The 13711-nt window shown below is 41.7% G+C and overlaps 1 protein-coding gene across 2 annotated transcripts in view; it reads right to left on the reverse strand.

Moving 5' to 3' along the window:
* ADCY1 (adenylate cyclase 1) overlaps positions 1-13711 on the reverse strand; it is a 763759-nt gene that overhangs the window by 307619 nt on the left and 442429 nt on the right. For both annotated transcript variants that reach the window (XM_075827013.1, XM_075827012.1), the window contains one exon: positions 724-882. In XM_075827013.1, the coding sequence (XP_075683128.1) occupies positions 724-882 (159 nt within the window). The remainder of the gene's footprint in view (positions 1-723; positions 883-13711) is intronic.

The following is a 13711-nucleotide window of genomic DNA, read 5'->3' on the forward strand; positions in this document are numbered from 1 at the left end:
AGGCATATAGTCATGGTAGGACTGGGGGCCTTTTTTAGGTTTTTGGCAGCAATGGCAACCCATCAGGGGCCGGCGATCACAGGCTGCCGATGGGCGACAGAGGGAGCCCCCTCCCTCTGTCAAACCACTTAATTCCTGCTGTCGCTATTGACCGCGGCACTTAAGGGATAAACGTAGGCAATCTGATGTTTCTCCGATCCCGGCTGTTGCAGCGGAGTCCAGCTGTCAGTCACAGCCGGATTCCCATGGTGATTGCACAGACACAGCTTTTGTGCCCGTGTGATCACCATCACATAAGTGCATGTCAGGATGTGGTAAGGGGACCGTTCCCATCACGTGCATGTTCATGATAATGCAGTAGTGGTTAATGTTCAAATTCAGCAGTGAGCTGTGCAACTGACTGGAGTACAACTTTCAGAAGCAGCAAAATTATTACCTTAATTTCTAGGGTTTGCTTAAAACAAGAAAATCAGTAAAACCAAAATAAAATCGAACTCATTAGTTTTATAGTTTGCCATTAAGCTCCACCGCTAGGCTGAAGAACCTCCGATTGGTGATTAAACAATACTTTTATATAATAAAGGCTTTAGTAGTGACTAAATATACCATCAATCCATACTTCTTCGATATAAACTATTCTCATTGATTATACACAGGCAGAACGTTATAATTTAACAATTTCAACTAAAAATAAAATTGAAAACATAAAAATAATAGAAATACCCTGGCAATCCACCAGCTTCCATTACATTGGCCAGTGTAACATCATTAGACCAGACATCATACTGCCATTTTCGAAGCCCCAGAACACCACATAGTACACGACCGGTATGCAATCCTACTCTCATATTGAGATCAACTTCGGTCGCTTCTGCTACGGACCTAAAGTGAAAAAAGGAATTTAAATTTAGTTACATGTAAAATGACAAACACTGAAAATATTATAGAAGTGAACTTTGATGCATCATTTACCTTTTTTTTTAAAATGAAAGTAAACACGCAATTTAGTATAAGAATAAGGTTTTCGTACTAAAAGAGAAAGCAATACAAAGCAGTAACAGGGCTCTAGTGTACTAAAATACACCCAAGGTACGGGGAATTATTTTAAGTTAAAGGTGTGAAAAGCTTTGCTGCCTGTTTTTTTTTTTTTAAATGTAATGTATGGTGTTTTGCAATACTAAAAACAATCAGTTTGTTCAGTGCCCTCTGGTTTCATATTACTGGGTTTGGGTGATTCAATGGCTAAAAATACATATGGTAAAATGCTATGAAAACCTTTGATGCTGTTGTTTTTTATGTAATGTATGTGCTCTGCAATATTAAACTTTTTTTTAATAAAGTTTTATTAAAATTGTATTTTAGTTTTAGCGTTGCAGCTTCTATGTATCCACTATACATTAGATTTGCTTGGTATTAGGATGAGTTGGCACGGGACGGATACGCTTAAAAGCACGCAGCATATCTGTCGTATACGCTGCAGGGAATTCCGGGACGGGAATGTCCACTGCGGAAAACTGCAGGACCAGGCGGCCTGCTAGCAGACCGCTGCAGCCTTTGATTGGCTGCAGCGGCGGTCACCTGGGATGAAGCGTCATCCCAGGAGGCTGCGTTGGAGGAAGGAACACAGACTTCTGAATAAGTATCTGTCTTTTTTTTTTCTGCGTTGGGTTTTTTGCAGTGGGATCGCTGCGTACCCCCCGCAAAAAACGCAACAACTGCAATTTGTTTCAGGATTTGGCTCCCAATTGAATTCAATGGGGTATTCCCGCAACAAATAAGCAGAGTTTATGCAAATACAATTGGCATGCTGCGGAATAGATTTTTACGCAGCGTGTTGATGAGACTTGTTCAATCTCATCCACTTTGCTGCAATTGTATTCTGCTGCGTTTTTTTCGTTTGCAATTCCGGATGGAAAAAACACAGCAATTCCACAACGTGTGGACAAGCCCTTAGGATTAGATTGTGGGTCAGATTCCCAGAGCAGTCCAGCTGACTGATGGATTCAACTTAGGGTATGTTCACACACAAACTCAAAAACGTCTGAAAATACGTTTTTTTTTCAAGGGAAAACAGCTCCTGATTTTCAGATGTTTTTTAAGCCACTCGTGATTTTCGCTGTGTTTTTTTACGGCCGTTTTTGGAGCTGTTTTCTATAGATTCAATGAAAAACGGCTCCAAAAACATCCCAAGAAGTGACCTACACTACTTTTTCATGACAGTTTTTCAAAACGGCCGCGTAAAAATAAGGCCCGTCGGAACAGAACGCCATTTTTCCCATTGCAATCAATGTTTGGGCCGAAAAATGGATGAAAATAGGCCGTGTGAACACACCCTTACAGCGGCATTATGCAGCTTCTATGTATATTGGATACAGAGAAGCTGAGGAACTAAAATTAAACAGTTTTTTTTATAAAACTATATTAGAACAATTTTTTATATTGCAGAGCACATACATTATATAAAAAACAACGGCATCAAAGGTTTTAATAGCCTTTAACTATATGTATTTTTAGCCATTGAATCACCCAAACCCAGTAATATGAAACCAGAGGGCACTAAACAAACTGATACCGTTTTTGTTGTTGCTATTAACCCCTTCCCGACATTTGACGTACATGTACGTCATGGAAAGCATTGACTTCCCGCAAAATGCCGTACATGTACGTCAAACGTTTGGCACCGGCTCAGAAGCTGAGTCGGTGCCATCATCGTCGGATCTCAGCTGTATCTTACAGCTGACATCCGACTGTAACGGCGGGGACCGAAATTAGCTTCGATCCCCGCCATTAACCCCTTAAGTGCAGCGCTCAAACGCGATCGCTGCACTTAAGGTGTTTGCAGCTCATCGGAGCCCCAGCAATGAAATTGCCGGGGTTCCGGTGGCTGCAATGGCAACCGGAGGCCTAATACTGGCCTCCCGGTCTGCCTAGCACCGAAGCCGGTCAGGATCCGCCCGGCGGCGGAGCCTGATCGGCTTCCGTAGCTGCCGGCAAGATGGCGCCGGGTCAGGAGCTGATCCGGCGTCATCAGCGGTGGAGGTCAGCTGTACTGTACAGCTGACATCCACCTGTAACGGCAGGAACCGGAGCTAGCTCCGATCCCTGCCATTAACCCCTTCGATGCAGCAATCGAAAGCGATTGCTGCATCGTAGCGGTTACTAGCAGATCGCCAGCCCTGACAGGCAATCGGGACTGACGACTGCTGTTATGGCAACAGGAGACACAATGGTCTCCTGCTCTGCCATTACGGAAGCCGATTTAGGCCCCGCCGGGAGGCGAAGCCTAAACGGCTTGCTGTCAGTGAATGACTGACAGATCTAATACATTGCACTACATAGGTAGTGCAATGTATTAGAAAAAAAAAAATCTGACCGTTGGACCTTCAAGTCCCCTAGTGGGACTTGAGAAAAAGTGTAAAAAAAGTATAAAAAAGTGTAAAAAAAAGTGCAAAAAATAAAAGTTTGAAAACAATAAAAGTTTCAAGTAATCAAATAACACACAATCCCCCTTTTACTCTTATCAAGTCCTTTATTATTGAAAAATAATAATAAACCATATGTATTTGGTATCGCCACGACCGTAACGACCGGAGGTATCAAAATATTATATTATTTATTGCACGCGGTGAACAGCGTAAAAAAAACCCGTAAAAAACGTTACCAGAGTTTCTGTTTTTTGGTCACTTTGCCCTACAAATATTACAATAAAAAGTGATCAAAAAGTTGCACTTATCCAAAAATGGTACCTATAAAAACTATAGCTCGTCCCGCAAAAAACAAGCCCTCATACACCTCCGTCGACAAAAAAATTAAAAAGTTATGGTTCTCACAACTTGGCGACAGAAAAAATACATTCTTTTTACAAAAGTCATTTTATTGTGCAAAAAGTTGTAAAACATAAAAAAGTGCTATAAATTAGGTATCGCCGGAATCGTACTGACCCGCAGAATAAAGTTAACATGTAGTTTATAATGCGTGGTGAACGCTGTATAAAAAAAACAAAAAAAGCTGTGCCAGAATTGCGTTTTTTTGTTTACCTAGCATCCCAAAAAATAGGATAAAAGGTGATCAAAAAGTTGCATGTACCCCAACATGGTACCAATAATAACTACAGCTCGTCCCGCAACAAACCAGGCCTCATACCGCTACGTCTATGAAAAATAAAATTAGTTATGGCTCCAATAAGTCAGGAAATAAAAAAATATGCAGTTGTGCCCGAGGGGAACATTTCTTCTGTTTCAAGAGGCGATTTATCAAGGACCTAAAATTAGGGAACCAGGAAGGGGAGGGCCCAAACATATCCGATGGAAGCGACGGTGCCCGTATTATACCAGGACAACACTTTCCCAGCAAAATTCCCCAAACTACAAAGGCGCGGAGTGTGGATCAAAAGGGGGATAATAAATGACACCATTTATCAGTGTGACACCGGCCTGTGCAGAAAGGATTGCTTCACAGCGTAACACACATCTATGGATTATTTTTATTTTTTTATACCACCTGACTATGCCCCTTATATACTCCGCCCCGCTTACATGTACCCCCACATTATAAAACACCAGCAATACTCAAACAAATATAGTACCAAGCAAAATCGGCTCTCCAAAAGCCAAATGGTGCTCCCTCGGCCCTGAACCCTACAGCGTGCCCAACAGCAGTTTCCTTCAACATATATGGCATCGTCATACCCGGGAGAACCCTTTTAAAAAATTTTTGGGGTGTGTGTCTCCAGCGTCATAAGCTGGGCATGACATATTTGCCACTGAATGGCATATCTAGGGAAAAATATAAATTTTTAATTTGCACCATCCGCAGCGCATTCATTTATGGAAAAGACCTGTGGGGTGAAAATGCTCACTACACCCCTTAATTAATGCCTTGAGGGGTGCAGTTCCATAGTGGGGGTCACTTATCAGGGGTTTCTTTTTATTATTTCACATCTGAGCCTCTGCAGTTGTGAACCAATACTTTGTAAATCGCCAAATTAGGCCTCCACTCCGCATGGTACTCTTCACTTCTGAGCCCTGTCATATGTCCAGACAAAAGATTAGGGTCACATGTAGGGTGTTTCTAAAACCGGGAAACACCGCATAATAATTAGAGAGCTGTCTTGTTATGGTGGCACAAGCCGGGCACCACATATTGGCATATCTATGGGAAAAAATCCCATTTTCACTCTGCAACATTGAGCGCACACTAATTTCTACAAAACACCTGCAGGGTTAAAATGCTTACTACACCCCTTGGTAAATGCATTGAGGGGTGTAGTTTCCAAAATGGGGTCACTTCTGGGGGGTTTCCACTGTTTTGGGCCCACAGGTGCCCAGAAACCAATCCAGCAACATCTGCACTCCAAATGGCGGTCCTTCCCATCTGAGCCCTGCGGTTTGCCCAAACAGCAGTTTATGACCACATATGGGGTATTGCCGTACTCGGGAGAAATAGCTTTACAAATGTTGGGTTCTTTTTTTCCTTTATTTGTTGAGAAAATGAAAAAATTTGCGCTAAAGCTACGTCTTATTGAAGAAAAAGGACTGTTTTTATTTTCACTGCCTAATTCTAATAAATTCTATGAAACATCTGTGGGGTCAAAATGCTCACTACACCCCTAGATGCATTCCTCAAGAGGTGTAGTTTCCTAAATGGAGTCCCTTTTTGGGCGTTTTCATTGTTTTGTCCCCTCAGGGGCTTTGCAAATGTGACCTGGCCTCCGCAAATCATTCCTGCTAAATGTGATCTCAAAAAGTCAAATAGTGCTCTTTCCCTTCTAAGCCCTGCCGTGTGTCCAAACAGCCGTTTATTACCACATGTGGGGTATTGTTTTACTCGGGAGAAATTGCTTTACAAATTTTGTGGTGCTTTTTCTCCTTCAGTCCTTCTGGAAATGAGAAAAAATTAGCTAAACCTACATTTTCTTTGAAAAAATGTAGATTATTATTTTCAGGGCCTACTTCCAATAATTTCTGCAAAAAAACTGTGGTGTCAAATCGCTCACTATACCCCTAGATAATTTCCTCAATGGGTGTAGTTTCCAAAATGGGGTCACTTGTGGGGGGTTTCCACTGTTTTATCCCCTCAGGGGCTTTGTAAATGTGACATGGCCTCCGCAAACCATTCCTGCTAAATTTGAGTTCCAAAAGCCAAATGGCGCTCTTTCCCTTCTCAGCCTCGCCGTGTGCCCAAACAGCCGTTTATTACCACATGTGGGGTATTGTTTTACTCGGGAGAAATTTCTTTACAAATTTTATGGTGCTTTTTCTCCTTTAGTCCTTGTGGAAATGAGAAAAAAAATCGCTAAACCTACATTTTCTTTGAAGAAATGTTGATTTTAATTTTCACGGCCTACTTCCAATAATTTCTGTAAAAAACCTGTGCGGTCAAAATGCTCACTACACCCCTAGATAATTTCCTTGAGGTGTCTAGTTTCCCAGATGGGGTCACTTTTGGGGGATTTTGACTGTTTTGGCACCGCAAGAGCCCTTCAAACCTGACATGGTGCCTAAAATATATTCTAACAAAAATAAGGCCCCAAAATCCACTAGGTGCTCCTTTGCTTCTAAGGCCGGTGCTTCAGTCCAGTAGCACGCTACGGCCACATGTGGGATATTTCCTAAAACCGCAGAAACTGGGCAACAAATATTGAGTTGCATTTCTCTGGTAAAACCTTCTGTGTTATAAAAAAAATTGTATTAAAAATGTATTTCTGCAGAAAAATATGAAATTTGTAAATTTCACCTCTACTTTGCTTTAATTCCTGTGAAATGTGTAAAGGGTTAAGACATTTTCTAAATGCTGTTTTCAATACTTTGAGGGGTGAAGTTTTTAAAATGGGGTGACTTTTTTGGGGTTTCTAATATATAAGGCCCTCAAAACCACTTCACAACTGAACTGGCCCCTGTAAAAATAGCCTTTTGAAATTTTCTTGAAAATGTGAGAAATTGCTGCTAAAGTTCTAAGCCTTGTGAGGTCATAGAAGAATAAAAGGATGTTCAAAAAACGATGCCAATCTAAAGTAGACATATGGGTGATGTTAATTAGCAACAATTTTGTGTGGTATAACTGCCTGTCTTACAAGCAGATACATTTAAATTGAGAAAAATGCTAATTTTTGCAATTTTTCGCTAATTTTTGGTGTTTTTCACAATTAAATACTGAACATATCGAGCAAATTTTGCCAGTAACATAAAGTCCAATGTGTCACGAGAAAACAATCTCAGAATCGCTTGGATAGGTGAAAGCATTCCGGAGTTATTACCACATAAAGTGACACATGTCAGATTTGAAAAATGAGGCTCTGTCAGGAAGGTCAAAAGTGGCTAAAGAGGGAAGGGGTTAATGCACATCATGTAAAGTCACGGCTCAATTACATAAACCTTTTAAATACATTTCTATTATTAAGGTTTTGTCTACATGGAACTCCTATACTTTGCCGTCACATGCAGATCAATTTGGGTGAATGACTATTATTATTTTAGATGAAAGTCTGACATTTAAACAACTGTATTTGTTTTTTTACAGCATTCATTAGTACAGCCTGCCTTCTCATTCTGTCCTTTTAAAAAGTAGGATCCTGACAGATACTGTTACTGTTTTTAATGGAAGTCATAGGCAGATGGACACAAATGTATTGGTCTATGTTTGCACAGAATAAGGCCATGTTCAGACGTGGCAGAATTTTTCCGCTGCAAATGTTGGTGCAGATTTGCGGCAATTACGCAACGAATCTGCACCAACATTTGCATATTTGACAGGTAATTCAGACGTTGCAGATATCACAGCGGACTTGCCACATATTTCAGTTTTTGCATTGCAAAGACTGAAATCTGCAGTGAAATTCTGCTTCTTCTCCGCAATGGAATGTGCATGCTGCGGTAGGAAAGATCTGCACCGCAGCCTAATTTCCGCACAGTTATTTTCTGCAACGTCTGAACTAAGTTTCCTAAAAATGTATAGAAAGAAATTTCAAAAACGGCTGCTGCAGAATTCCACTGTGGACTGTCCGCAGCGGAATTCAACAGCAATTCCGCCATGTCTGAATGTGCCCTAAATCTAGATCTGTCTGAAGACTAAAAAAAGGCGAATCTCATTCTAAAACTAGATCAAGTGGGTGCAAAAATGCTTGTGAAAAAGAAATGTAACTTTTTACCAAATGTAAATATTATGGAGATGTCAAAAAAGTGTACAGTTGTCATTCGCAGTATACTATATATTTTTCGCAGAATACTATATATTTAAAAAAACAAAAACTTGTACATGAATTCTATGTCCCAAATGTGATGTGAATGGGGGGGAAGTACTTTGGGTGCATTTTCCGCGTACCCTTAGGGCATGACCACACGTGGCAGATTTTCTCCGCAACTGTCCGCATCAATGCCGCACAGAATCTGCGTTGCAGATTCTGCTGCGGATCTGCACAAAATGTGCAGAAAATTGATGCGGACTAGCTGCTGCGGACTGCGGGAAAAGTGCTTCCCTTCTCCCTATCAGTGCAGGATAGAGAGAAGGGACAGCACTTTCCCTAGTGAAAGTAAACGAATTTCATACTTACCGGCCGTTGTCTTGGTGACGCGTCCCTCTTTCGGCATCCAGCCCGACCTCCTTGGATGACGCGGCAGTCCATGTGACCGCTGCAGCCTGTGCTTGGCCTGTGATTGGCTGCAGCCGTCACTTAGACTGAAACGTCATCCTGGGAGGCCGGACTGGAGACAGAAGCAGGGAGTTCTCGGTAAGTATGAACTTCTATTTTTTTGACAGGTTGCTCTATATTGTGATCGGTAGTCACTGTCCCGGGTGCAGAAACAGTTACTGCCGATCGCTTAACTCTTTCAGCACCCTGGACAGTGACTATTTACAGACGTCTCCTAGCAACGCTCCCGTCATTACGGGAGCCCCATTGACTTCCTCAGTCTGGCTGTAGACCTAGAAATACATAGGTCCAGCCAGAATGAAGAAATGTCAAGTTAAAAAAGCAAGACGCATCCGCAGCACACATAACATGTGCATGACAGCTGCGGACTTCAAAGCGGAAATTAGAATCTCCATTGAAGTCAATGGAGAAATTCCGCCATGAGTCTGCCACTGCTCCGCAACAGACAGAGCATGCTGCGGACACCAAATTCCGCTCCGCAGCCTATGCTCCGCAGCGGAATTTTACGCATCGTCTAAACGAACACTTCTAAATAGAAGTGGAAGTCAATGCAGAAACGGCTCGACTACGCTATTGATTCCGTCACAACGACGGAACCCTTACACAACAGAGACAAATGGAAACCATTTTCACCAGATCCGTCACCATTGAAATCAACCTTTGGTTTCCGTTTGTGTCAGTCAGGGTCCTGTTCTGACGGAAAGCTCTGACGGAGCGGGACCCTAGCGCAGATCTGAACGAAGCCTAAGTTCGTTTTTGAGTGATGTAAGGAGGTAGGAGGTTTGATAAATCTCCTCCACTACATCCACATTTTCAGGTAATCTGGACATAACAGAGAATCTGCAGGTTATCAGGCCACACAATAGATAGAGGCTCTCTTTGGAATACCAAGCAGTTTAGCATGACTAGGTTCACACTGACATAGCAGCTGGGATTTGTTGCAGAAATTTCTGTGACTTTCCCATTCATCTGAATGGGGTTTGCAGAAAACCATGCATATGATGCAGAAACAACCCCATTCATAATAAGGGTATGTTCACACGGCCTATTTACGGACGTAATTCGGGCGTTTTTGCCCCGAATTACGTCTGAAAATAGCGCCTCAATAGCGCTGACAAACATCTGCCCATTGAAAGCAATGGGCAGACGTTTGTCTGTTCACACGAGGCGTATATTTACGCGCCGCTGTCAAATGACGGCGCGTAAATAGACGCCCGCGTAGAAGAAGTGACCTGTCACTTCTTTGGCCGTAATTGGAGCCGCTATTCATTGACTCCAATGAATAGCAGCGCTAATTACGGCCGTAATTGACGCAGCGTTCAAGCGCCTGCACATGCCGGTACGGCTGAATTTACGGGGATGTTTTCAGGCTGAAACATCCCCGTAATTTCAGCCGTTACGGACCCCCGCCGTGTGAACATACCCTAAGGGTATGTACACACGATGAGAGGCTTTTACGTCTGAAAAGACAGACTGTTTTCAGGAGAAAACAGCTGCCTCGTTTCAGCCGTAAAAGCTCCTCCTCGTATTATGCGAGGCGTCTGTGACGCTCGTAAATCTTGAGCTGCTCTTCATTGACTTCAATCAAGAACGGCTCAAATTACGTTGCAAAGAAGTGCCCTGCACTTCTTTGCCGAGGCAGTCAATTTACGCGTCATCGTTTGACAGCTGTCAAACGACGACACGTAAATGACAGGTCGTCTGCACAGTACGTCGGCAAACCCATTCAAATGAATGGGCAGATGTTTGCCGACGTATTGTAGCCCTATTTTCAGACGTAAAACGAGGCATAATACGCCTCGTTTATGTCTGAAAATAGGTAGTGTGAACCCAGCCTAAGGGTTAATTTACAGATTAGTTTCAGAAACTAGCTACTTTAACCACTTCTTGACCAGGCACATTTTCAAGTTTTAGCCAATTTGTGCCAATTTAAAAGCGAATAGTTCTTCTACTACTCTTCCAATCTACATGTATTTGGTCTTGTTTTTCTCAGAACATTTTGGGCCTCCATATTGTGTAAAAAAAAATTACTTTTTAAAAAATCTAAAAGGGAAATAAAAAAAAGTGAATGTGATTTTAAGAGATGTTTTTTGACATCTGGTGCATGTCACTGGGTAAACACACCTTAAAACATATTTGGCAACTTTGACGACTTCAGCAATACTAAATGAAGGGTGCGGCGCAAACTGGCTTTTGGAAAGCAAATTTTCCAAAGCTGGTTTACCGACACCATACGACCATTACAAATGTTGTGAAGTGCCAAACCACTGCCAACACCCCCAAAATCACTCTTATTAAGAAATTAAACACCCCCCAGGCATTCGTTTAGCGACATATAAGAGATTTTAGCTCTCTATTTTTATCAGACAATTCATTGACTTTGATGAAATAAATTAAAGCCACCATTTTTTTTTCAAAATATGTGAATTCAGGTGCCCTTTTCTGACATCTGGTGCTTGTCACTGGGCAAACAAACCTGAATACATATTTGTCAACTTCTGCCGACTTCAACGATACCAAATATGTTTGCATTTCTTACACGCTGGGCGCAAGAAGGAGATTACAATGAATGGTGTGCAAACTGGCCTTTGGAGAGATAGTTTTCCAAATCTGGTTCCAAAGCGATCTTTGTGCATGCGACCAGTGTCGTGGTCAAAGTCGCCATGTAGCCCCAGCCTAAAACTGTACAATACATCTATATATATGTCATGAAAGATATAGATAAAGCGATAGTTAGATAGAAATAATAATACTACTAATAATCTTTATTTGTATAACACAAAATAAATCACAATTTAGATAGATATATAAAGATAATATATATTCTGTCTGGGACTACACGACTACTTTGGCCACGACACAGGTCCCATGGTCAAAAATCGCTTTGTCCGCTAGCTTACATCGCAAGTAAAATTACCTTTACCACATTCACTGTCTTTACTTGCCATCCAGGCTACGCATAATAGTGATCTTTGGCCGTGCGAATTGTGTCGCGGCCAAAGTCGCCGTGTAGCCCCAGCCTAAAACTATACTATGGCACAAAAAGAAAAAAAGAGCTTTTAACGCCAGTGTATCAATATATAAAAAGGTTATAAATTTTATTTGGACAGACAACGTATACATTAAAATTAGTACAAAAAGAATGACTCTAGAATGTTGCGGAGACCGCACTCACAAGCTGCTGCACACAATAGTCTATGGGCAAGCATATACCCAGCAGTGTATAAACCACCCCACAGTTTAAAGTCAAAGACAATGCATAACATAGGGTTTAAATGGTCAGATCAAGGAACTTACCCATGTGTGAGACAGAAAGTGAAGGAGTGTCTGCTCCGCCGTATACCCCGACGCGCGTTTCACTTCGAAAAGCTTCCTCAAGGGGATGTGTAACTGTGTGTGTCCCACCATTATCCCTTTATAGTGTCCATATCCTCTGATTACAATTGTGCCCAGCGGCGCATGAACGCTGAAGCAGACGGAAGCGAGGCAGACCCCACATCCGGCTCCAGGCACGGCAGCGCACATCCGGAATCCCGACGCGTAACGGGAATTCCGGACATGCGCAATGCGCCCATGGAGACGGAGGGGGGATGCCCCGCATCAAGCCGCCGCAACGGACATGCGCACAGCACCGCCGAATCAAGGACAGTGGGATCTGTCACGGTATGTGTCCCCGGGCCGATGATCAAGACATTCACATGTCAGATGTATCGCCAATAGCTCCCAATACCTCTAATTCCTACGTGATCGGATTCTCCAACTCCATCCCATGATCTATTTCTATCCCCAATAGGGGAAGAGAGAGGGGACGCTAGTTATTATATGTAATGATATGTGTGGTCATAAAGAGTCCATAAGGCTTAATGGGGCGCAAGTTACTGTTACTGTGGATCCTATAATTTATAAACGTTCATCATGCCCATTATATATTGCTTAGATCCCGTGGATGCTATAACAGTGAATGCAAAATACAATATTCCTCATATTTGCAGTGATATAACTCAAAACACGAAAGACACACACAAAAAGTAGTAGTAATAATGATAATAATTATGACTCCAAAGAAAAATGGAGAACAAACCAATAATAAATGCTTTGTGGAAATGTATAGTAAAATAGCATAAAAATACAAAGGTGCATAAGTGACCAAATCTAATAATTAGTCCCAAAAAGATGATATAAGGTGAAAAAAATTATTAATAAAGAAAGTTATTAAAATGTAATAAAAATAATAATAACCAGTGAATGGTACAAAATAAAATTATACAATATAATGAAAGACAGTGAATGATACAAAATAAAATTATACAATGTAATGAAAAACCGTGAATGGGAATCCAAAGTATAAAATATGTATAAGTACACGACGGGCATAGGGAACGTATGTATAACAACAATTACATATCTATATATAATCGATGTTACATCAGCCATATCCATAATTCACAAGAGGTACATGTCAAGGGACCTATGTCATTGTCCCTATATAGAAGCATTATTGTCAATGCAGTTTTTCAAAAAGTGATGTCCCACGAAGATTCATAAACTCCAGGCCGATTCCAAAGGACAGAATAAGGGGGCTCGGTCAGTTACTCGTCATATCTGATAAAGACATATAAAATAGATATAATTAAAAATACAAATAGAGACATACACGGGTGGTAGGGACTGCGAGGTAAGCCTAAAGAAATGGAACAAAGCTAAGATTCTCATTGAGTCCCCGTGGAGTCATGGATCCCAACATAACTATCCATTTACTTTCCCTTTGCGCCAACACCTTCTTCGCATTACCCCCCCTGATGCCACAATGTATCCTATCAATGCCCTTCACCAAAAAGGTTTTTGGATTGGAATCATGATAAAGTTTGAAATGTCGGGGTATCGTTTTTAATTGTGCCAAATCTTCGACCGTACGAGCGTTCACAATATCCCGCACATGTTCACGGGTGCGAATTCGTAGTTCACGTGAAGTTAGTCCAACATATATCTTGGAACACCCACATGTTGCAAGATAAATAACGTAAGCGGTACTGCACGAGATATAGTCCCGAATCTCAAAGTGAC

This window comes from Rhinoderma darwinii, chromosome 5 (genome assembly GCF_050947455.1).
Source record: "Rhinoderma darwinii isolate aRhiDar2 chromosome 5, aRhiDar2.hap1, whole genome shotgun sequence".
In the NCBI taxonomy this organism is placed as follows: Eukaryota; Metazoa; Chordata; class Amphibia; order Anura; family Rhinodermatidae; genus Rhinoderma; species Rhinoderma darwinii.